The sequence below is a fragment of the Erithacus rubecula genome, assembly GCF_903797595.1.
Source record: "Erithacus rubecula genome assembly, chromosome: 26".
In the NCBI taxonomy this organism is placed as follows: domain Eukaryota; kingdom Metazoa; phylum Chordata; class Aves; order Passeriformes; family Muscicapidae; genus Erithacus; species Erithacus rubecula.
The window spans coordinates 1,530,968-1,554,480 of NC_136678.1; the positions used below are offsets into that span (position 1 = coordinate 1,530,968).

General features: G+C 60.0%; 1 protein-coding gene across 2 annotated transcripts in view; it reads right to left on the bottom strand.

The window, feature by feature from the left end:
• The window catches only part of KIF21B (kinesin family member 21B), a 41,285-nt gene extending 20,405 nt beyond the window's left edge, over positions 1-20,880 (bottom strand). For both annotated transcript variants that reach the window (XM_079327096.1, XM_079327095.1), the window contains exons 1-8: positions 20,792-20,880; positions 6,892-7,114; positions 6,439-6,621; positions 4,152-4,301; positions 3,798-3,932; positions 2,520-2,687; positions 2,021-2,136; positions 1,290-1,485 (exon numbers count right to left, since the gene is read on the bottom strand). In XM_079327096.1, the coding sequence (XP_079183222.1) occupies positions 1,290-1,485; positions 2,021-2,136; positions 2,520-2,687; positions 3,798-3,932; positions 4,152-4,301; positions 6,439-6,621; positions 6,892-7,114; positions 20,792-20,829 (1,209 nt within the window). In that variant the 5' untranslated portion in view covers positions 20,830-20,880. The remainder of the gene's footprint in view (positions 1-1,289; positions 1,486-2,020; positions 2,137-2,519; positions 2,688-3,797; positions 3,933-4,151; positions 4,302-6,438; positions 6,622-6,891; positions 7,115-20,791) is intronic.
• Between the last annotated feature and the right edge of the window lie 2,633 nt (positions 20,881-23,513).

A 23,513-nucleotide genomic window follows, 5' to 3' on the forward strand; every position in this document is an offset into this window, starting at 1 on the left:
AACTCTGCCCCAGTCCAAACAAGGAGGGGGCTTTCTGTCTCTGCCTCCTCACCTGAGGGTCACTCAATCAGCTGGGTTTGCCTTTGGTGGAGTTCATTTTCCCCACAACTTTGAGTGGTGCTGTGTTTGGGATCTGTGCTGAAAACAGCACTGATCCCACAGGGATGATTTAGCTCCTGCTGAGCAGGGCTTGCACAGCACCAAGTGCTCTTCTCCCCCTCACCCTGACCCACCAGCATTGGGCCAGGGGTGCACAAGGAATCCAAGACAGCTGTCCCCCACTCACCACAGGGACATCCCAAACCACTTGATGGACAGCATATAAAGCTGGGGGAAGGAAGAAGAAACAGGGGATGCCTGGAGTGTTGTCCCAAGTCACTTTGACCCTTGAGGGAGCCCTGCTGGGCTGGGGATGTGTCTTGGGTTGCAATGCAGGATGTGGCCAGCAATGTGGATTCTGTCCCCATCTGTTGCAGCAGCGTGGGGCAGTGACCCTGATCTCCTGGCACATATTCTCTGCTAATGGGCCATCTTTAAACCAGCTGGGGCAATCATCTTTATCTTTCCCACAGCCCATCCTCCCTCTAGGAGATATCTCCTGTTCATGGCCATTGAGTCCCAGTGCATGACTGATAAAATTCCATCATCCCACTGGGAGATGCTCCAGCCAGGGGAGGAGCCAAGCCTTTCCCACCTAGATAAAAAATGAGATTTGAAACACCAGTGCACCTTTTCCACTGGATTCCAGAGGAAATCCAGACCTTTCCACATCATCCCTGGACCTTCAGAGGAAAACTGCACCTTCCACAGGAGCACTGCTCCAGCTGAACCACATCTGCCACTGCAGGAGGATGCAGCCACCATTGTATGGGAGTGCTGCCACCACCCTGACTGACTGACGGGTGTCAGCTTGGATTCTGACTCTGGCAGTGTTTTGGGATTGCTCTTTGCAATACTGTATTTCTATTTTAATTTTCCTAGTAAAGAACTGTTCTTCCTAATTCCCATATCTTTTCCTGAGAGCCCATTAATTTCAAAATGATAATTTGGAGGGAGGGGGTTTACATTCTTCATTTCAGAGAGAAGCTTCTACCTTTACTGGCAGACACCTGTCCTTCAAACCAGGACAGGATGGCTGAACACCTCCCTGTGACGGGACACGGGGAATGAGCTCCTTGGTTTGCTTTACTTCTCAAACAACATCTAAACCAAAGAGTTTTCTCACTGCCCCTCCCCACCCTCTGTGGGACAGTGAACACTGGCTGTCCCCTGCTGGGCAGGGCACTCACAGCCTTGTACTCCATCAGCTCCATCTGCAGCCGGGCGATCTCGGCGCGCAGGGCGCTGATCTGCTGGCTCGTCTTGTCCTGGTTCACCACCACCTTGTTCTTGATGTTGCGGGCGCGGTTCGCGTACTTGAGCGTGTTCAGGGTCTCCATGAAATCCCGGTCGGAGGGGCTCACACAGGCAATCATGATGGTTTGGCTTGGGGATGCAAGGCCAGCGTGAAAGGCAGTCCCTGCACAGCTCAGCAAGCCAGCAGGTGGAAACCCAGAGCTCTGCTCTGACCCCAGCCACCCATCCTGGGCCCTTCTGGGCTTTAAAACAAGGCATGAACTGGGTTCATCCCTCCCACAGCCAGAGCAGCCACAAGACCCCTCAAGCACATCACACAGCCCTGAGCAAACAGCCCCTCCTCAATGCCTCCCACTTTGGAGAAGAGGCAGGGAATTCAGTCCCATGCTGGGCACCATCACTTGCCAAGTCCCAGATCTGTGAGGACTCAGGAAGGTTTTGCACCAGCTGATCCTGCCAAAGCTGCTAATTGCACCTGAGGAACCACTGTCTTTACATCTGCAAAGTCATGGCCTGCCTGAAAGAAGGCATCTCTTCCTCACCAGGCAGCCACTGGAGTCCTGAGATAGCTCCTACATAGCTGCAGAGTGCCCTCAGCCCCATCTGCAGGGGACAGGGCCAGGAGCCCCTCACCCCAGCCCAGCCCCCACTGGGACCCCCTTACCTGTTGCCCCCAAGGGAGTCCTGCAGCAGCCGGGTGAGCTTGGAGTCACGGTAGGGCACGTGCACAACTTTCTTGCTCTGGTCTCCAAGGGCACTGATGACATTCCCCAAGGCCAGCTACCAACACAAAGGGAACCCCCCAGATTCAGCCCTGCTGAGGATACAGCTGCCATGTGGCCAGCACGTCAGGCCTGGGGCATGCACTGAGAAGAAGCACCAAGCCCCAGAGTGGGTTTTGTAGCTGTGATGAGCAGATCTCACCCTTTTGGGACCTGCACTGCTGTGTCCAGCTGCACCCCTCCCCAAAGTCTCCCTTGGCACAAAGCTGTGCTCTCACCACTGGCATGTGCTTCCTGCCATCAGACCAGAGCAGCACAAACCCCAGCCAAGACAGCAGTACCCAACAGCCCAGCTCCAAGCAAGACCCAGAAGTGTCACAGGGCTCCCTGGCAGGCCTTGCCCTGCCATCCCCCACCCAGCAGCACAGCCCAGTGCTGTACCAGCCCACAGTTGATGGAGATCCCCTCCTTTGCTCTCTCGCCGGTGGCACCCGTCCGCTTCAGCCTCTCCGAGCCAGCCAGGTCCACAAAGTGAAACTTGGCTGTCAAGGTCTCATACTCAGCAGCAGGCTGGGATCCATCCAGAAGGCTGCTCACCTCCTCATTCACCTGCAACCAGGGACACATGGGGGGTCACCAGCCCAGACTGGAGCAGGCAGGGGTTCCCTTGCCTTCACTCAGACACTGGTGAGAGTCTGAGCGTTCACCCTCCCTATCCAGCCCCTCAGAGATGGGGACAGGATCCCGAGAGCAGCTTGCTCTGAACCATCCCACCTTTGATCAGCTCACCCTCAGCTCCCATTCAATCCTAATGCTGGCTGTGACTGGAAAGAAGACAGAAAAATCTCTGCTTCTCTTTGCCAGACTTCAAACCCTCTCCCTCCCCAAGGGAACTTCATGCATCACCTGGGTATGGAACCCAGGAACTATGGAGGTGGAAAAGAAAGAAAAATCTCCCAAGATAACAACCTTTGGTTTTTCTTCAAAATTAATGATTTCTATTTAGAGTTCCAACAGGTACAGCACCCCCATTCTGCTAATACATTGCTAACAGCCACCGAAGTGCCAGTCTATGCTGAAGAATCCCTTTCCTGACTCAGTTTCCTGACAAACCATGCTGAAAAAACTTCACCTCCCTTCCTACCAGTTCCAAGATGCTTCAAAAATCCCTTCTTACACTGGGGACTCAGGAAATAGCTTTCATTTTGAAAATTGTCTTATGAATGCTTTTGATTGTTTTTGTTATTTTGTGTTTTTTTAATTACCTCAACCATTTGATTTTAAAATCCTTAAAAGAGGCATTCTTAATTAATAAAGAAAAAGGGAGTTGTGGAGACCAAAAGCATTCCCAATTAGGGAAAGCAACCCCTGTTCTGTTCCCTGGATCAACCCTGTGCCCCTTTGTCTCTGGTCACTCCCACCCTGTTCCTCTGTTGGCCCTCTGCCCTAACCCCACCCTTATAACACCCCCATGTCCCCTGATAATTGGTCTCTGATGTTCTCCCCACCCTGCTCATCCCATGTACTTTAGACTAAAGCCTAAAAGCTCCCTTGGCCTTTTATTCTCTGAATCCTGGGCAATGCACACACGTGGCTGAAATAAAACATCTCTGTAAAACCCCTGCAAAGGCCCTTCCTGCTCTTTTGCTTGCTTTCACCTCAAGCAACAAGCAGATGCAACAAGGAGCAGCCTGGCCATGAGGCAGGAGCACATCTCACCAGCTCTGGGCGGGCACACACTCTGGTCTGGCACAGGTGGATGGTGAAGATGGCGTGGGAGCGGGAGCTCTGCACGTTCATCTGGGTGCTGGCGGTGGTGCGGGAAAGAGCTCCTTGTTTTAGGCACTGGATCAGCTACAACGACACCAGCAGGGGAGGAAACCTTCAAGCACCCTTTTAGGGAGCCAGGACAGACCCAGTGCAGCTCAGCAGACACACTGACCTCCTCCAGAACACCCCAGCACCGCTGTCCCATCCCGGCAGAGATCTTCCCCCACCAAGCTGCACACAGCACACCCCTGGGCAGTGGCACCCAGCTGCCAGCCCTGTTTGTGTCTGCCCCTGCTCACCCACCTCATCCTGGGAGCTGATGAGGCGTGACGTGACCCCCGTGGTGTAGATGCTGCCGCTGGCATCCTCGTGGATTTTGATGTTGGATTTGCGGTGCCGCGCGTCGGGGTCCCGCGTGCTGTCAAACAGGTCCAGGATCTCCTCGTTGTACAGCTGAGGGGGCAGTGGGTGTGGGGTGAGCAGAGCAAGGAACAGGCTGCTCAGCCTGGCACTGAGGGGCTGGCAGGAGCTGCCCTCTGGCACCCTGCTGCCACTCCCCACAGCTGTGTGTGCTCACGCTCGTCTGCAGGGCCGAGTGCAGGGGCAGGACAGGAGGCACAAGCAGGTGATGCAGAGAGGAGATGATGCACAGAAACATGGAAAAGCCCTCTAAAATAATCCAGTACGACCACTCCCCCTGCACTGTCACATTCATCACTAACCCATGTCCCCAAATGCTACATCCACACATCTTCTGACCACTCCCAGGGATGGTGACTCCACTGCTGTCCTGGCAGCCTGTGCCAATGCTACACCACTATTTCAGGGAAGAAATCTTTCTAAACCTCAGCTGGCACAACTTGAGGCTGTTTTCTCTTGTCGTGTTCCTTGTCCCTGGGAGCAGAGCTTGACCCCCATCTGGTCCCACCCTCCTGTCAGGAAGTTGTAGAGAGGAAGAAGATCCCCCTGAGTCCCCCAATTCCTTCAGCCACTCCTCATCAGGCTGGTGCTCCAGAACTTGCCATGCAAAGCTCTGAGCTGCAGTCTGAGTTGGTTTCTACTGCCCAAACCTGTCCAGTTCCTGGTGCACTTGGGCAGCTCCACTGAGCAAACACCCAGGAGCTACACATCCCCCCAGCCTTCCTGGCTCACCTGGCCACATGAGCCAGTGAAACCCCACTGTCATCACAGCTCAGGGTCACCTCTGTCAGGTGGAAAGGGAAAAAGGGGGACCAGGGAGTGCTGAACAAGCAGGAAAACCCTGCTGCCCCAGAGCTGACTCCATCCATATCTTAACTCTGCTGGGTCCCCTCTCAGCCTGGGGTGGAGGGACACCCCTGCACATCTGTCCTGCTGCTACCACCACTGTGTCACCTCTTGACCCCCATTCTATGCACTGGGTCACCCAAGGACTGCAGGTTCCTGGCCAGCAGAAGGGATCAGGCTAATCCGTCCCTGGCTGCCCCAGGTGCCACCAGGCTCCTCAGAGGTTTAAACCTGCTCCCAGGAGCAAAATCACAAGACAGGGATCAGCCAGAACAACAAGTCCTGTGCCCCTGCCATGACAGAAGGGTTGGTGACCAGTGCCTGATGTGGCCATGTGCTGCTTCAGCCATGCAGGACTTCAGGACAGGCAGGAAATTGTCCCTATTTCCATTCCAGCACACAGGATCCCTAAAGAGAAGCCCCACAAACTGAGCACAATTGGGCAGGAGCTTGGATAGTCCAAGTAATGGGAATGGGAGGGTACAACAGCATTGCAGGAGCTAACAAAGGCTCTGCAGATGGAGGCATAAGTGGGAAGGATTTCTCCAGCAAGGAGGTGACTTTGGGCCCTCTCCAAGCCATCAACATTTGAAGACACCCAGATGTGATGGCCAACAAAGCCACCCAGAGGCAAGAGCACAGCTCAGGCCCCTCCCTGCCCATCTCCTCTGGGTCACAACCTCCACCAGATGAAGCTTGCTGGGAGCTCAGCTTTGCTCAGCACCACCCTGTGCTTTCTCACTGGGGCCTTAAAACAGCTCCCACTTGCAGCTCTGTGCTCTTTCAGCCCAGGAACAATCCCCAGGAAAAATGCTGCCAACACATGAGGCCCACAGGCTTCCCAGGACACTTCTCCAGGGAATGAGGCAGCTAACAGAAGAGGCTTTTGAATAGGAGAGGTCAGGACAGAGGCAGGAGAGGATGCATGCTCAAGGTGAGCGATGCAAAAAAGGATATGGAAAATAGCACAGTCCTTCCCCAGCTCCCCCTAGAGTGGCACTTTCTTCTCCTCCTGTTTCACAGGGAAGTCTGGTCCAAGGCAGCAGAAACCTTGACCCCAAACAGGGGTGACAAACAGCCCAGAGCCCCTGCACCCCCAGGGGAACAATCATAAGACTTTTCCCCATGCTGAGATCTCCCTCCACCAGCTGGGAGCCATCCTGAGGGTAACAACATGCAGGTGCTGCCACACATCCCAGCCCCACGCTTGTCACAGGGTCCAGCCCTGCCAGCACACGGAGATGTGGAGGATCCCGGGGGCAGAGAGCAGGGCAGGGAGCACGGACAGGGCAGGGCCAGGGAGCCCCAGCGCTCCCACACGCACCTCCAGGAACTGGGCGCTGACTTTGAACTCGGGCGCGGCCACGCCCTGGCTGCGGGCCGCTCGCTGCCGCTGCTCGATGCCGCTGAAGAGGTGGCTGATGGCCCGCGGGATGATGCCCTGCTCCTCCTCCGAGATGCTCATGTCGAAGCCCGTGCCCATGGTGTAGGTCTTCCCTGCTCCAGTCTGTGCAGGACAGCCAGGGGGAGCTGCCTGGGCCCTCCCAGGCTCAGCTCTGCCCAGTGCACCCCATATTTCCCCCCTGCTGCTTTAGGCTCCCCAAACACCCTTGCTGAGCCTGTGATCGCCAAAGCACATCAGCACCCACACTCCCAGCCCTGCCACCCCCTCCTCTCACCAGCCAGGGATAACTCTGCACACCCGGGGTCTCACACCCCCTCCAGCTCCCCCGAGCCCTGCAGGTGCCCCCTGAGCCCCCTGAGGGCAGGGCTGTACCTGCCCATAGGCCAGCACGGTGGCATTGTAGCCCTCGAAGCAGCCCTCGATGAGCTTCCCCATGCACGTGGAGTAGATCCGCTCCTGCCACGTGTCCAGGTCAAAGACAAAGTCATAGGTGAAGGCCTTGTCCTTCCCCAGCAGCACCTGGGGCTCGCCAGGTGTCACCGAGGTACAGATGTGACATCCCTCTATCTTCTCTTTGGGCAGCTGTGGACGGATCCTGCGGGAGGAGAAGCAGGCATGAGGATGTGAGCACAGCCCATCCTCTGATCCATGCCCCAGAGTGGGTCTAGTCCAGCACACAGAGGGAAAAGACTGCTCCCCACTGGTACAGCCTCACCTCGAGTGCTGTGTGCAGTTTTGGGCACCACAGTGTAAGAAGGACATAAAGCTGTTAGGGGGGACATAAGAATGGTGAAGGGCCTTGAGGAACCATATGAGAAGCAGCTGAGTTCACTTGGCTTGTTCAGACTGCACCAAAGCAGCCTGAAGTCAGACCTTATCGAGGTCTGCAGCTTCCCCACAAGGAGCAGCTCTGATCTCTGCTCTCTGTGACCAGTGACAGGACCCAGTAACAGTGAAAGGACTCCAGTAACAGCTGCAGCTGTGCCAGGGGAGGGTTATGTTGGATATCAGGAAAGATTCTCCCCCCAGAAAAGGTTCTCTTTCTCCTGTGCCCAGGGAATGGGCACAGCCCCAAGGCTGCCAGAGCTCCAGGAGAGTTTGGACACTGTTCCCAGGTACAGAATGGCATTGCTGGGGTGTCCTGCACAGTACCAGGAGCTGGATCAGTGAATCTTGTGGGTCCTTCCCAACTGAGGACATTCTGCAACCCCTGCTGGACACGTGTCTCATGCAGTCTCTGCCTGTAGCACAGAGCATCCAGGGCAGGGGATGCTTCAGCTTCTGCAGCCAGCTATAACCCTGACCTATTTGCAGCTGAGAACAGAGGTTGACACACCCCAGAAACACCACCAGACACCTCCATGAATGAGGTGACAGGCAGGGCTGGGCACAGAGTAAACACAGCCTGGCCCTAGAACTGCCCTGGACCAGCAGCCCAGGCCAGGCAGCCCTCACACCTGCAATGGCTCATTGACTCCTGGCAGGGATGGGCACACACAGGGGCCCTGGCAGGGATGGGCACACACAGGGGCCATGGCAGGGCTGGGCACACACAGGGGACATGGCAGGGATGGGCACACACAGGGGCTGTGGCAGGGATGGGCACACACAGGGGCCTGGCAGGGCTGGGCACACACAGGGGCTGTTGTGGCAGGGATGGGCACACACAGGGGCCATGGCAGGGCTGGGCACACACAGGGGCCTGGCAGGGCTGGGCACACACAGGGGCTGTTGTGGCAGGGATGGGCACACACAGGCCATGGCAGGGCTGGGCACACACAGGGGCTGTGGCAGGGATGGGCACACACAGGGGCTGTTGTGGCAGGGCTGGGCACACACAGGGGCCTGGCAGGGCTGGGCACACACAGGGGCTGTTGTGGCAGGGATGGGCACACACAGGGCCATGGCAGGGATGGGCACACACAGGGGCCATGGCAGGGCTGGGCACACACAGGGGCTGTGGACGGCACTGAAGCAGCCCCACAGGGATGGGAAGAGCCAGGCAGCCCAGCCACAGCCCAGCCCTGCTCCCTCCCAACACAGACACCAAACTGCAGCTACAAAGGCTGGAAATGCAAAATGCAAAACCATGACAAGACAGTCCTGACCGTCTGAACCACAGCACCACCCAGCCCCAAGCTGTCCCCAGCCTTGAACTCACCATGGCACTGGGACAAGCTGTGCTGGCTCCTGGCTTGGGCAGGGAGCGTGACCCACCCATCACATCCCACCCAGGGCTCTCCTCCCTGCCTGAGGACCGTGGGAGCAGAGCAGCCAGACCTCCCAGACCCTGCTGCCCTGCCCAGCCCTGCCCAAATCCTGCTGCCCTGCCCAGCCCTGCACAGACCCTGCACAGACCCTGCTGCCCTGTACAGACTCTGCACAGACCCTGCTGCCCTGCACAGACCCTGCTGCCCTGCAGGGCTGCACAGCTCTGGCTGCAGTGGATGGATGCACGGGCTGGAGGAAGCTGGGGGCTCCCAGGGGACTCATGGAGAAAGGAGTTTGGAGCCAAGCACCATGCAAATAGCTCTCATTAGTGCTAATGACTGCACAGCTCCCGTCCCCTGTGCTCCATAAACACAGCTATTAATTCCTTCCAACCACATCCCTGGCAAGCCACACCAAGACCTGAGCAGCCACTGTGTGCACTGGGACCCAGAATTATGGAATCTCCTGAGCTGGAAGAGACCCACCAGGATCACCCAGTGCAGCTCCTGACCCTGCACAGACACCCCTAAATCCCACCCTGTGCATCCCTGGGAGCTGTCCAAACAGCTCTGGCAGCCTCAGAGCTGTGTCCATCACCTGGGCAGTGCCCAGCACCCTCTGCAAAGAACCTTTCCCAAAATCCAACCTGGCCCTCCCCAGCACAGCTTCATGCATGAGTCTCTGCTCCTCAGCCAGCCAGGAGCAAAGCTCAGGAGGGCCAAGGCCCTGGGCTTATTTGGGGTTTGTCCCTGGCAGGGCAGACAGGGCACAAACACCCCTGTGCTCCCCCACCCCTCGCAGCAGACACATGGGAACTGCTCTCTGTGGATATATTTAGCTCAGCCGCCACAATAAAAAGCAGCTTCTGATGTGCTCAGTCCCAGACTCGTTCCTGTCGCCTTCCCAGGGTTCCACCCTCCTCCAGAAAAATTATCCCTGACTTTAATTACTTTTGGAGCAAGATGATGTGCTTCCCCCATCCCCACCCTAGACTGAACAGCAACTGCAGCCCCAGGGAATGGGCAGAGGAACGAACTGGAGCCACAAAACGTTTGGGAATTTTTTTCTCTCTCAGGAAAAACAAAAGCAGATTTTCAGCAAAATATTTCTTTCTCTCCATTCATCCCAGTGGGTTAAACACCTGCAAGGGGGGGTTGCAGCAGCATGAGCAGCAGCACTAGAGGGGTGTGTGCACATGAATTTTCCACAGGAACCCACCCTGAGCCTGGCCACGCTGGGCTGTTCCAGTGTCCATACACCATCTGCCCCACTCCCATTCCCCAAACCTCACTGCCCAGCCAGCTCCAAGCATCCAGGAGACCCATCCCTCACCCTGGCTCTCCCAGCCAGGGGACTTGTGGACTGGTGAGGACCCACGTGCCAGTCCCCAGTGTGCTCCCCTCTGCCATCCTGCCCCATCTCCCCAGCACAAGAGAGACACAGGAGATGCAGGAACCCCCCAGGAAAGTCCTGCTCCTCAGGCAATTGGCCAAGCATCACCCAGGGATGTCCCTGGGAGCTGCTGCCAGCTGGTGGACAAACACTACAACCTGCTCCACACCTGGTCAGGAGCCACCAGCCCTGAGGACAGCTTGTGCCAACCAATGGGACCCACAGCAGAGCCAAACACATTGGGGTGTCCTGGCCTACAGAACACCCCACCAAGAGCTTTGCTGCCCTCCTGAGAGCCCATGACACAGATTCCTGTTATGTGACAGGCAGGAACCCACCTATTAAACAGCAGCCAAAATTAACCAACAGCTCACTAGCAGGGTGCTGTGTTCCACCCTCCAGCATGGCAGGAGTGTCCCAAGCTTTCCCTGACAGTCTGCGTCCAGCCAGCCCCACACTGGCACTGGTGACCACCTCTGCCCAAAGCTGGCACAGGGAGGACACAGCTTGCTCAGTGCTCATCTCCCTCCTGTGAACACACCAGCCTCAGCACAGGCAGCACCCTAGGAAGGAGAAAGGCAGCAGGAAAGGAGAAAGGCAGCAGGACCATGGCCACACCAACACCCCCTCAGCTCCCTCTGAAGGGACAGCAACAAGGCTTGGGGAGCCAGGACAGCCCCAGCCAAACGCTCCTGCCAAGAAAACCTTCCCAGGCAGGCAGCAGAGCAGGCAGGAGGTGGAGGATGAGCACACAGAGGAGCAGGCAGGGTGCAGAACATCCCTCCTGAAGCGGCAGCTCCCGCTGGGCGGTGACGGCGGCACAGCAGGAGCCTGATCCAGCAGCAGCATCCAAGGCAGCAGCACGAGCCAGGAGAGCTGCACACACAGGGACACACAAAGGGACCCCAGCAGCAGCGTCCCCACTGCTCCCACTGCCATCCCTGCCAGGCTGGCAGGCTCTGAAAGCAGCGTCTCCATGGCTGAGCTGCAGGGACACGGAGCATCTGCGGGGAGGGGGTGCTGCAGCCAGGGCAGGAGCTGAGCACAGAGCTGAGCAGGCACAAAGGGTGAGCTGTTCTGCACTGCTGCCCATGCCAGCCTCGGGCAGAGCAGGAGGGACTGCAGCCAGGTGCCAGGTGGGCACTGTGAGCCTGGGGATCCCTGATTCTAACAGGCATGGAGGGATCTCCCATCCCAGCACATCCAGCCCTACAAGGGGGCACAGCCAGAATCCCCAGCTCAGGGCTGCACACAGCACTGACAGCAGCAGACTCCTGTGCTCCCAGGCTGGGTGTCTCCTCACACAGGACATGGACTGCTGGGCTCATGTCCTGCTCACCCAGCTGCCTCAGCTTCCTGTCTCCCAGCCCAGCACCACGGCAGCCCAGGGGGCTCACAGCATCCTTTGGCCAAAGCCATGGCAGCACACTCCCACAGCCCTCCAGCAGAGCCACACCAGCCCCACACCACCAAACTGCCTGTGGGCACACACCAGGCCACACCATCCTGCCCTGTGCAGGGGCAGAGGGACCCAGATCCATCACCAGGAGCACCCATGTCACACAGGGGCTGTTGCACCTCGCAGGCAGCCTGAGCACACACACCTTCCAGCACTCCCCAGCACTGTCAGGGGGCTGTAGGGCAGCTGTTCACACTGGGGTTCACAAAGAGCTCCTGTCCCTCCATGACCTCTCTGCAAGCTGCCTGCAGATCCTACAAAGAGCTGTTCCACTTCCCTCCCAAGGAGGCTGCCCAGCCAGGAAGGGCTGCTTGCCCAGGGAGCAGAGCCAGAGAGCTGGAGAGCCATGGGTGGAAGAGCTCCATGGGATTTTCCCTCTCTGTGCCAGGCCCCAGACACTCATAGCCACTGCCTCTTGTCCACCCTGTCTGCAGAGGGGCACAGCTGCCCACTGCCCACTGCAGCGCTGCTGAGGCTGCCCCCACCCAGCCACAGAGCTGGAGCTGCCAGAGCCACCAGGGCACAGCTCTGGGAGCCTGTCAGGACAGTGGGCTGGGCAAGCACAGACAGCACCTGGCTCTCCTCCCCACACTGCCTGCACTCCTCCTGCTCCTGGCTCTGCTCCCACATCCCCTGTGCTCACCCCCTCCCCACATCATCTGCATTCAGCCCATTTCCCCTCCCCACACCACCTGGCACTCACCCCACTGCCATCCCCACATCCCCTATGCCTGCCCTGCTCCATCCCCACTCCTGCCATGGCCCCATCTCTGCCCCAGCCCCCATGCCTGTCCTCTCTGCTCCCTGCCTGCTTCTCTCTGCTCTGCCCCAAGCCTGCTGGCCCTGTTCTGCTGCTGTCCTGCAATCCCAGCGAGCAGCCCAGGTCAGCCAGGAGCAGCAGCTCTCACACCCTGCAGTGCTCTCCCAGCACATCTCATGGTCAAGGACAGCCCAGGCATCACAGACCCAGCAGTGAGTGGTGTGTGGGGCACTCAGCTTGGCCAAGCAGCTCCACAGGGCAGGGAAAGGGCTCCAGGTGTCCCCACATCTCCAGGCCAACACCTCAAGCATGGATGGAGCTGCCTGTGCTCCCCAGTGGCTCCCCAGGCCCAGATCCCACAGGAGAATCTGCCCCCTCTCCTGGGAAAGGATCTCCCACCCCATTCCCCTGACCATGGGACTGGCTGCCAAGGGCTGCCTCTCTGCACACAGGTTATGCTGGACACAAATCAAGACAAAGTTCAGCATTTAATTACCACAGCAGGGAAGTGGCTCAGCAATCAGAGAAAATTGAATCAGGCTCCCTGGAGACTGCCAGGTCTGGTCAGCAAACAGCCCAATTAAGAGATATAGGCAGGCACCTCCCAGCAGAGCCAAGCACAGCACAGAGCCCCCCACTCCACTGTGCCCAGTCAAACCCTGCCAAGGCACTGGGTGCCAGGCAGCACAACTGGATCAGCACTGGGGCAAGACAGAGCTCCTGGGCAGCCTGGGGGCACCCCACAGGGCTGGGATGCACCCTGAGCCCCACTGGGCACTGCCCAAAGGGGGGACATGCCTCTACATCCATCCCCCAAGGAAACCACCCCAACAGCACCCAGCCTGCCCCTCTGCAGGGCAAGCCTTGCACCCCAGAGCCCCCTGGGCTCCCCCTAATCCCAGCACTCCAGACTTTCCCAGGCTTAGGGAAACCTTTAAATCAGGCCGTGGCAGGCAGCATGTGCTGCTCATTAGCTGTGGCAGGAGCAGGAGGCTGTGAGCTGCACCATCTGCTGCTGCTGAGAGCAGGGTGAGGGACCCTGCCTGCACAGCCAGCACCAGGGACACAGCCCCACAGGGCCAGGGGATGCAGGGGATGCAGGGGCCAACCCAGTTTGGGGACTCCACCTTCACCCCCATCAGTGACTGGGATCAGCACAAAGGGAACACCACCAGGATGTTTGCAAGCAACAGAGCCAGGAGGGCTGTCTGTAAAGGGAGGCAGTGTCACCACACCCCAGGTGAGGTGGGAAACAGCACACATGATGTGCCACACACCCCAGCAGGGCCCCAGCTCCCCTCCAGCCATGCAAGAACAGCCCCAAATACACTGGCTCAGCAGCAGTATTGGCAATTAATGGGAGTTAAAGGAAAGCATCACTCACTGAGAGACCCTGGGCCTGCCAGGCCATCAGCCTGATCTTGCAAAGCACAGGGATCCCACAGGTCTGGTAGAGGGACACAGTTCCCACCCAACTCTGCCCCCATTTCCTCCCAGCCCAGTGAATCACACCCACAGCACCTCTCCCTTTCTCAGGTGCCCTGCAAGGTGCCCATGTCCCCTTCCAGCCCAGCTATGGTGTGCCCATATAAGATAAGGCTGCCCCTGAGCAGGTGCTGGCAGCCTCCCAGTGCACTCCAATTGCCACTGGGGAAACAACAACCTGAGCTGGGCAGAAGATTCTGCAGCCCCAGAGCCCAGCAGGAGCACCAGAGCAAACCTGCCCACAAGACATGGGAGCACAAAAGAGGTGCCCCTCCAGCCCCTCCCCAAAATACAAATAAATGCCAAGCCCTTGGCCAGAAGGATGGAGGATGCTATGAAGGAGCAAACCCAGTCCCTCACCTGGGCAAGGAACAGGGAATGTTTGGACCTAATGTCTCCCTCAGACAGCTGCAGCCTGAAATAATGGATGAGCAGAGACCACAGCACCATGGAGTGAGACCCTCCCTCTCCCAGCTGGGTTGTGCTTTCCAGGAATGAACTGGGCCAGGGGAAGAGCAGGAGCAGGAGTGCAGCTCCCTGCCAGCATCCCAGAGCAGAGCAGGGATGGAGACATCTCCTGTGCCAAAGTGGGGCAGGGGCAGAGGGCAGGGAGGTGCCCACACCCCTCTCAGCTGGAGCACAGGACACAGGGCCTGGCACCAGGCTCCACTCCAGCAAGTTGTGACAGGAAATCTTTACCAGCCACATTCAGGCTCCAAGGAGCTGCAGAGCAGGGAAAGGGATTGCACTGGGGCACAGCTCAGAACCCTCCCTGGCAATGGGGCAATGACTGTGTGGCATCCATGAGAGAGCAGAGAGCAGATTCTGGGCAAGGTGAGGCAGCAGGGCAGGGCCAGGGCACACAAGCACACAGCAGGGCAGCACTGGGCTGGCTCCTGCTCTGCCCAGAGAGGGAAGGGGTGGTAGGCAGGTGCCAGCCACTGTCCCTTCCACCAAGCCAAAGCAAAAGCCAGCAGCAGCTGCCCAGGGTGCAGAGGCAGCCCCTGCAGACTGATTCCTGCAGCACATCCCAGAGGCAGCTGCCCTCACAATCCACCACATCCCAAACCTGCTGGCTGTTTAACCAGTGCCATGGAGTGTTTTGACAGCCTCCAGCAGGAAACAGCCCTGTGGGAGCAGCAGTGCAGCTGTGCCCAGGGCTGGCTCTGTGACTCTCAGGGGGCTCACAGGGGATATCACCTTCCCTCCCCCGGGGCAGGGCTGTGTTTCTGACAGCTTTGTTTGGGGCTTCATCCGCGATTTTCTCCTGCCTCCAATTTCACTGCTGAGGCAGCAGCTGGCCCCGTGCTCTGCCTGATCCTTGGGATCCTGGCCTGCAGAGCTGCTGGGCCCCCCAGTGCCCAGAGAAGCCCCCAGTGATGGGTGATGAGTGCAGGCACCAACCCCAAAACCCTCCTGGAGCTGCTGTGCTGCACATCCGCTGGGCCCGGGGTGCAGCCCTGCTCCCCACAGCCCGTGTGAGCATTTCCTGTAAAACTGAGAGCCTGTGCAGCCACACAGGGCACCCACAGGGCTCAGAGCCCAGCCCCCCTGCTTTCCCCATGTCTTACAGAGTCCCAGCAGGCTCAGAGCCCCGGAGTGAAAGCAGAGCAGCAGCAGTGTCGGGGTGGCTCAGCCCAGCAGCACAACAGTCACAGGATGGGGCTGGGGCTCTCTGCCATGGCTGAGCTGCCCTCAGGGGGTGCAAAGGGTGGACAGAAAGGGGTTGGGGTGCCCATAGCCCAGCTCACTGAGGATGGAGCAGCCTCCTGAAATCCTTCCTGAGGGGATCAGGGCTGCCCCCTGACCCTGCAGACAGGAGACAGAGCACCCCAGGGCTGTGCCCTACAGCAGGATGGGCTGCTCCCCTCCCCTTCCCCTCCCCCTCCAGCAGACAGTCACATCCCAAGCCTTGGGCTGCAATTGATTGCCTTATCTCTCCCTGCAGGGCTCTGTAGCAGCTGAGCACAGCCAGGCCAACACCACCAAAGCAGGCAGGAGCCAGTGTCCCCCCAGGAACACACCAAAGGGCCTCCAAGCCACAGCAGCAGCAGGGGATGGTGGGCAGCAGGCACCAGGGCTGTGCCCTCCCTCTGCCCTTGGGCAGCAGGGACAGTGGCACAAACTGGGCTCACACCACCTTTCCAGCTGAACCCAAATCCACCCCAGAAGAGCTGATGTGGAAGGGCTGCAACTTCATTTCCTCAGTGACCGACCCCAGCTGGTTGCAGACACTTTGGATTCACAGAAAGCACCCCAGCAGGCACAAGCCCCAGCCATGTGGCACTAGAGATGCCAGGACCCTGGCAGGGCTGGAGACAGCTGATCCCACCACCAGGCCTTTGCCAGCTCAGTCACTGAAACACCCCCAAAGGTGATGAGGGGAGGGGGGACACTGAGCAGGAGCTGGGAGTCACTCCCAGCCAGCAGGGGCTATGGTGTGGAGCACAGAGCATCACAGCACGAGAGTCTGCGAGAGCAGCAGGGCACTGGAGGTTGCAGAGTTTAAATAAACTTGAAATACGACTCAACTTCCTTCCCCAATTTCACAAGCTCCGTTTCCTGCGTCTCCTCAGCAGGCCAGGCATGCTCAGTGCCAGGGGCAGCTCTGGCACAGGGGATGCCACTCTCTCTCTCAAAGGAGCCAGCCAGTTTGGAGGTGCCCTCAGGGAGCAGCTCTGCAGCCAGCCAGGCCACTCAGGCCTCCAGCCAAGGACTTTAATGGCTTGGGGGGTCAATACATGCCATCAGCTCTTCCTGACACTGCAAAACTGCTCTGCTCTGCTTCCTGAAACCAGCACAGCCACTCCCCAGCTCACTGGGGCTGCAGGAGTTGGCAGCACCTGCCTGCAATTGTGGGGAGAGGGGCTGCAGAGCCTCAGGGCACAAACCTCAAATTTCTGTCCCAATCCACAAATCAAAGCCATGCTCCTAGACAGAGGGCAGGATGGGGAGCTGCTGCACTGGCTGCACTGCAGGCACCCGTTTGAAGGTCACCTCCAAGGAGGGAGCACTGGCTGTGTGTGAGCAGGACTGAGTGAGCAGGGCTGTGTGTGTGAGCAGGGCTGTGTGTGTGAGCAGGACTGAGTGAGCAGGGCTGTGTGTGTGAGCAGGGCTGTGTGTGTGAGCAGGGCTGAGTGAGCAGGGCTGTGAGTGTGACAGGGTTGTGTGAGCAGGGCTGTGTGTGTGACAGGGCTGTGTGTGTGTGAGCAGGGCTGTGTGTGTGAGCAGGGCTGTGTGTGTGTGCAGGGCTCTGTGTGTGTGCAGGGCTCTGTGTGTGAGCAGGGCTGTGTGAGCAGGGCTGAGTGTGTGAGCAGGGCTCTGTGTGTGTGAGCAGGGCTGAGTGTGTGAGCAGGGCTGAGTGTGTGAGCAGGGCTGTGTGTGTGCAGGGATGTGTGTGTGTGAGCAGGGCTGTGTGTGTGAGCAGGGCTCTATGTGTGAGCAGGGCTCTGTGTGTGTGAGCAGGGCTCTGTGTGTGAGCAGGGCTGTGTGTGTGTGTGCAGGGCTCTGTGTGTGAGCAGGGCTGTGTGTGTGTGAGCAGGGCTCTGTGTGTGAGCAGGGCTGTGTGTGTGTGAGCAGGGCTGTGTGTGTGTGAGCAGGGCTGTGTGTGTGAGCAGGGCTGTGTGTGTGACAGGGCTGTGTGTGTGAGCAGGGCTGTGTGTGTGTGTGCAGGGCTCTGTGTGTGAGCAGGGCTGTGTGTGTGTGCAGGGCTGTGTGTGTGTGAGCAGGGCTCTGTGTGTGTGCAGGGCTCTGTGTGTGTGCAGGGCTCTGTGTGTGTGCAGGGCTGTGTGTGTGTGCAGGGCTGTGTGTGTGAGCAGGGCTCTGTGTGTGAGCAGGGCTCTGTGTGTGAGCAGGGCTCTGTGTGTGAGCAGGGCTGTGTGTGTGAGCAGGGCTCTATGTGTGAGCAGGGCTGTGTGTGTGACAGGGCTGTGTGTATGACAGGGCTCTGTGTGAGCAGGGCTGTGTGTGTGACAGGGCTCTATGTGTGAGCAGGGCTGTGTGTGTGAGCAGGGCTGTGTGTGAGAGCAGGGCTGTGTGTGAGAGCAGGGCTCTGTGTGAGCAGGGCTGGCCCCAGGGTGGCTCAGCAGCACCGAGGCAGGAGCAGCTTCCTGCTCAGACTGCTGGGCAGGCACAGCTGAGAGCAGCACAGCTCAGCCCCGTGCTCCTCCCCGCCCCACAGACAGCAGCCACACTCCGGGTAAGGGGCAAGCAAAGGCAGACCCTGCTGGCAGGGAGGGCGAGGGCCAGGCAGGATCCAGCCCTGCCCCTGCAGGCACAAGGCACAGGCACAAATCAGCCCCTGGGCCAGGAGGAGCTGCTGGGCCTGCGTTTCCTCCTGCTGACAGCAGCGCTGCAGGTACCGGCCATTTCCCTCCCAGCACGTGGGAAGCCTCAGTAATGTCCCCACAGCACAGCTGGTGGCTCAGCAGCAGGGTTCTCTGGAGCCCAGTGCAAATGGGGCAGATGAGGGTCTCCAGGAGAAGATGGGAGCCTGAGGCTGACAGTGAAACAGCTCAGCATCCCTCCTGCCTTCTCCTGCCAGACCAAGACCATCAGCAGGAACCAGGATGCACAGATCCAGCATCTCTGTTCGACTGCCCCTACTCCTCCCACCCAAGTGCTCTGTGAGCCCACACAGATGTGTCCTGATGGCTGTGGCACCTCTTGACATCAGCTGTTTGACCCCAGCAGACAGCAGTGCATTCCACCACCACCACCATCACTTCCCCAGCTCCCACCTCCCTCCCACCAGAAGCACAGACACACAGAGACCCCAAAGAAAGACACAGAGACCCCAAAGAAAGACACAGAGACCCCAAAGAAAGCTCACAGAGACCCCAAAGAAAGAGCACAGAGACCCCAAAGAAAGAGCACAGCTGGCCCATTGATGTTATTATCAAGGGACAAAAGGGGAGCTTTGATCCGTGTCCTGCTGCATACCAGAAACATTCAGTCTCCTCTGTGCTCTGATGGCTGACAGAGGTGGGATCTGGGGCAGGTTTACTCCAAGGGTCTTAGAGAATCCTGTAGCCTGGCTGCTCCACCAGCAGGGTGTCACCAGCACTGACAAAGGAAAACCTCGCTCTGCTCCAAGTGCAGGACAGGAGGGGACCCAGCCCCAGCCCCTCGGGGCTGCAGTGGCAGGAAAGGTGGGTGGTCTGCAGGGAGAGCAGCTCAGCCCTTGCACACTGAGCTCAGCACCAGAGCCACCTTCCCGCAGGGCGGCACGATCTGATGGCTTTGTTTGCAGCCTCCTTGCTCCCAGCCCTGCTCCTTTGTCCTCCCGGCTCACCTCCAGCACCACATCCCCCCTCTGCCCCGCTTCCCCAGCAGCACCGAGTGCGATGCTGGCTCACTCCCCGAGGGAAGGGGGGCTGGAGGGCTGGACCTCTGCCCCCTCGCTGGTTCCATGACCGCTCCAGCCCCACTGCAATGCTGCACACCCATCACCTCCCCGCTGCCCTCCCCTGCCCAAGCAGCAGCCGGACCAGGACCCACTGCTGGAAGGGACCTGAGCGATCGGGAGAGCCCAGCAGAAACCAGCCCACAGCCGCCATGCCGCGGGGCACCCACCCCAGCTCCAGGATGATGTTAAAAGGAATCATCTCGAGAGAAATGCAGGATGGAGACGGGAAGAGTCTGGCCAGGAGGAAATCTCCACCCCCATGGTCGGCATTAACTGGGTTCCCGGGTCAGTGTCCTGGCACAGACACTCGGTGCTGGCACAGCCCTCCTGCCCCTGTTCAGCCACCCCAGCAGGGGCTGCCGTCACTCCCGCAGCTCTCCCATCCTTCACAGCCACAGCCGGCCTCTCGAGAGGAGAATGGCAAAAAAAACCCCTCCGGCTGTTCCCAGGGCCAGCAAGGTGGAGGGGCAGGGGGAGCGGGGGGTGTGGCGGTGCACACACACGCGTGCACCCGCACACAGCCCCGCACACCCGCGTGCACCCGCACACACAGCCCCACACCCACCCTCCATCACCGCCGCTGCACCAGCAGCATCTTTTGTGCTCCCGCTCCGAGCAGGCAGGGCGGGCAGTGCCCTCCGAGCCCAGGCACAGCCCCCGCCGGGGACACTGGGGACAGAGCGGGGGGAGGCACGGCGTGTCCGGCCGGGCTGCCCCGGGGTCCGGCACCACGGGCCCGGCAGATGCGGCTGCCCCGGCACGGGGATGGATGGGGTGGGGTGAGCGGGGGCCGGTCGGTCCCTTCCCGACAGGGTCCCGGGCCGGGCAGGGTCCCGCCTGGCCGCTCCGTGGGATTCTGGTCCCCTCTTCCCGCGGGGACCGTTCCCCCCGAGGGGCAGGGAGCGGCACGGCCCCGCCGGCATGGCGCTCACAAAGAGCACGGTGACACGGGGCTGTCACCCCTCCCCGCGGGGCTCGGCCGAGCCCCCCGAGCCCCGCGGGCTCCGAGCCGGCAGCAGCTCCTGTGTGAGGTGCGGGTCTGCAGGCGCATTGTTCCCAGCACAAAGGACACCGAGATACCGCATCGCTTCCCACCACCCAGCGGGGGGGCGGGCGGGGAGCCCCCACAATGCCTGCCCGGCATCCCCGTGACACTCGGGACGGCCGAACCCACCCGCGCAGCGCCCGCAGCTGCCCCGGCCGGGGCACCCAGCTCTGCAGGTGGGGGGACCGGGGGTCCCGGCCCCGGGGGATGCGGGGGTGGGGGCGGGTGAGGGAAGGCAGCGGCGGGGAACGGGGGGAGACAGCCCCCCCGAAACGGGGGGAGCGGGGGCGGGGAGGTGAGCGGCGGGGCCGTGCGGGTGCAGCAGAGACCGGCCCGGCGGGGTCTCGCTGCCCGGGGGGGGGGTCAGAGCTCAGCGGGCACCCCGCAACCCCCCGCCTCGCACCGCAGCCGCAGCGCCCGCCCCGCCTTTCGGCACCGAGCCCGGGCGCACCGAGCCCGGCGCGCCCCCCGGCGCGCAGCCCGCCCCGCGGGAAGCACCGAGCCCGCGCTCACCTCACGGCCACCTTGACGCAGCTGTCCGGGGCCGCCATGGCCCCGCGCCGGCACCGCGGCCGCGCTGCCCCGCAGCATCCGCGGGCCGGAGGGGCGGCGCCGGGGGGCGGGGCCGCGCCAGGTGCGGGGCGGGGCCCGAACCGGACACGCCCACAGGGACTGAGCGCGGGCACGAGGCGAAGGGAGCGGGGACAGCGCGGAGCGGGGACGGACACATGGACACACGGACACATGGACACATGGACATATGCACGGATGGACACACTTAACAGGGACAGAGACCCACGGACACATGGACCCACGGACACATGGACCCACGGACACATGGACAGGGACACAGACAGGGACACACGGGGACACGTAGACAGGGACACACGGACACATGGACAGGGACACTCGGACAGGGACAGGGACACACGGACATATGCACGGATGGACACGCGGGCACACGGACAGGGAGACGTGGACAGGGACACACGAACACACTGTCAGGGACAGGCACACGTGGACACACGGACAGGGACACACGAACAGGGACACACAGACACACTGACACACGGACAGGGACACGGACGCAGCTCGCACTCACCCCCATTCACACCCGCACTCCCAGCTCCTGCTGCCCCCTGCCGGGTCAGCGCTGCCGCCTGCGCTCACTGACCGGGGCTGTGCCCGCTCTCCTCCGGGCTGTACCGGGCCCGTTCCGGACCGGCCGCACGGCTGGCATCACTCCGGACCGGCCGAACGGCTGGCATCACTGCGACACCTCCTTGGCTGCCCTGGGTCCCGTGCCCTCTGTGCTGTCGGGGGTGACACCCTGGAGCAGCAGGATATGCAGCAGGGCAGGGCTGAGCTCGGTGCTCCTGACACAGGCACTGGCACTGGGGTCTGGCAGCCCTTTGGGCTCAGAGGCTGCCGTGAGGGTCTGTCCTAAGAGGACACGGCATGGCAGGGAGGCAGCCAGGTGCCAGTACAGCTCCCAGCGTGCACAGTCCGTGCTGCAGGGCTGGGATCTGCACAGCGAGCTGGGCACCCTGCAGCAGAGAGCTGTGCCCACAGGGACATTGGCTCCCATCCTAGGAGCTGGCCTTGGGAGGCTGCTGGGGGAGACACATCCAGAGGCAATCAGAGAGCAGGGCTGGAGACACACAAGCACTGGGGAGCTGAAGGAGTCCCTGTTATGGTGTTCCTGAGCTGCATTCACTTTTCTGGGGCTGGTGGCAGCAGGACACAGACATGTCCTTACTCCACAGAAGGAAGAATCTTCCAGGAGGTGTGGGACCTATTTGGGACTCCCAGCTCTGCAGGTTGGTCAAGTTCAGGGCAAATAGCAATGGAGCATGAGGACAAACTGAGGCACTCAGAGGTTTCCTTTGAGGAGTCCAGGCTGTGTCCTGGAGAGGGATAGCCAGGACACACCAGCACTGTGGCCAATGGCCAATGAGGCAGTGCTGTGCCAGCACAGAGTCCAGCACCTGCCCTCTGCTCTGCACTCTGGGTCCCTTCACCCCATCTGCTCGTGTCTGCTCCTCCCAAGGTGCCAGGACCACAGGCCATGGCACACAGGACTCTGCATCCTGCAGGAGCTCTCGGTTCTGCTGGGATGGGTAAGTCCCAGGACACCATAGGCTGGTACAAAATCATGGGGATGAGCAGGACATGGCCTGTCTTGCTGCATGGATGTGAGGAGCTGGTATTCCTCTTTTTTTGTCTTGTGTTTGCAAGGACAGCTGGTGCACAGTGCAGTTCCCACCCTGAGCTGCTGGTTATCCTGAGGCTGGACTCTCCCCACTGAAGCCCCAGGCAGAGAAGGGCAGTGACTGTGCCATGATGTTGTTATCTCCCTACTCTCACCCACATGCCAGCTGTGCCACAAAACACATCTGCCCCCCAGTTCAGCTAGAATCAGCTTAAGAAAGACACACCACACATCTCAGATGGAGCAAATCATGCCTTGTCCAGCCCCAGACTGCAGGAGGGGGTGCAGAGCCCCCATCACAGTGGTACTGTCCCCACCATAGTGTTTAGCTTTATGTTTAGAGTCTCCAGTGACCACCCACGTGTCTTGGCAAGTGATACAGGCAGTCCTGCATCTCCCCAAACCCACCAGGAGACCACAAGCACTCACCCCATAACTTGTCCTTGACACCCCCTGTGCACCCCCACCAGCAGTGTGTGTGTGAGGGTGGGAGTGTGAAGGGCTGTAGATCCTGCCCCAGGGCAAAGAAGCAAGAGGAAGGGATGCAGCAGTTTCCCCCCCGTCCATCTCTGCTGGCTGTGTGCTGTGGGGGAAGCTGCACTGCCTGGGCAGGCACTAGCTGAACTCAGGCTGTTCCCTTGACTGAGTTAATAAAAGCCATGCTGGGGAGCTGGCTGACTCATTGATCTGCTCCTCCCCTGGGACCCATCCAAACTCTCCATTTTAATATAAATTAGCCCACTTAGGCTGGGCTGGGGGCCCCTGGAGAACCAGACCCCACTAAAGACCTGGGCTGGGAGATGGGGCTGCCCCAGTGCTCAGCACCCAGATCCCATGGGGGGCACTTGGACCCCCAGAGCAGCCCAGAGAGGAACAAACTCAGCTGCTGCTCAGCACCAGTGAGGCAGTGCTGGGAGCACTGTAGGAACAGCCCCACTGAGCTGTGGGATGGATGCCATGGGCTGAATGACAGACTGGGAAGGATGTCTGACCCCAAGAGCACAGTGTGGAGATACTGGAAGG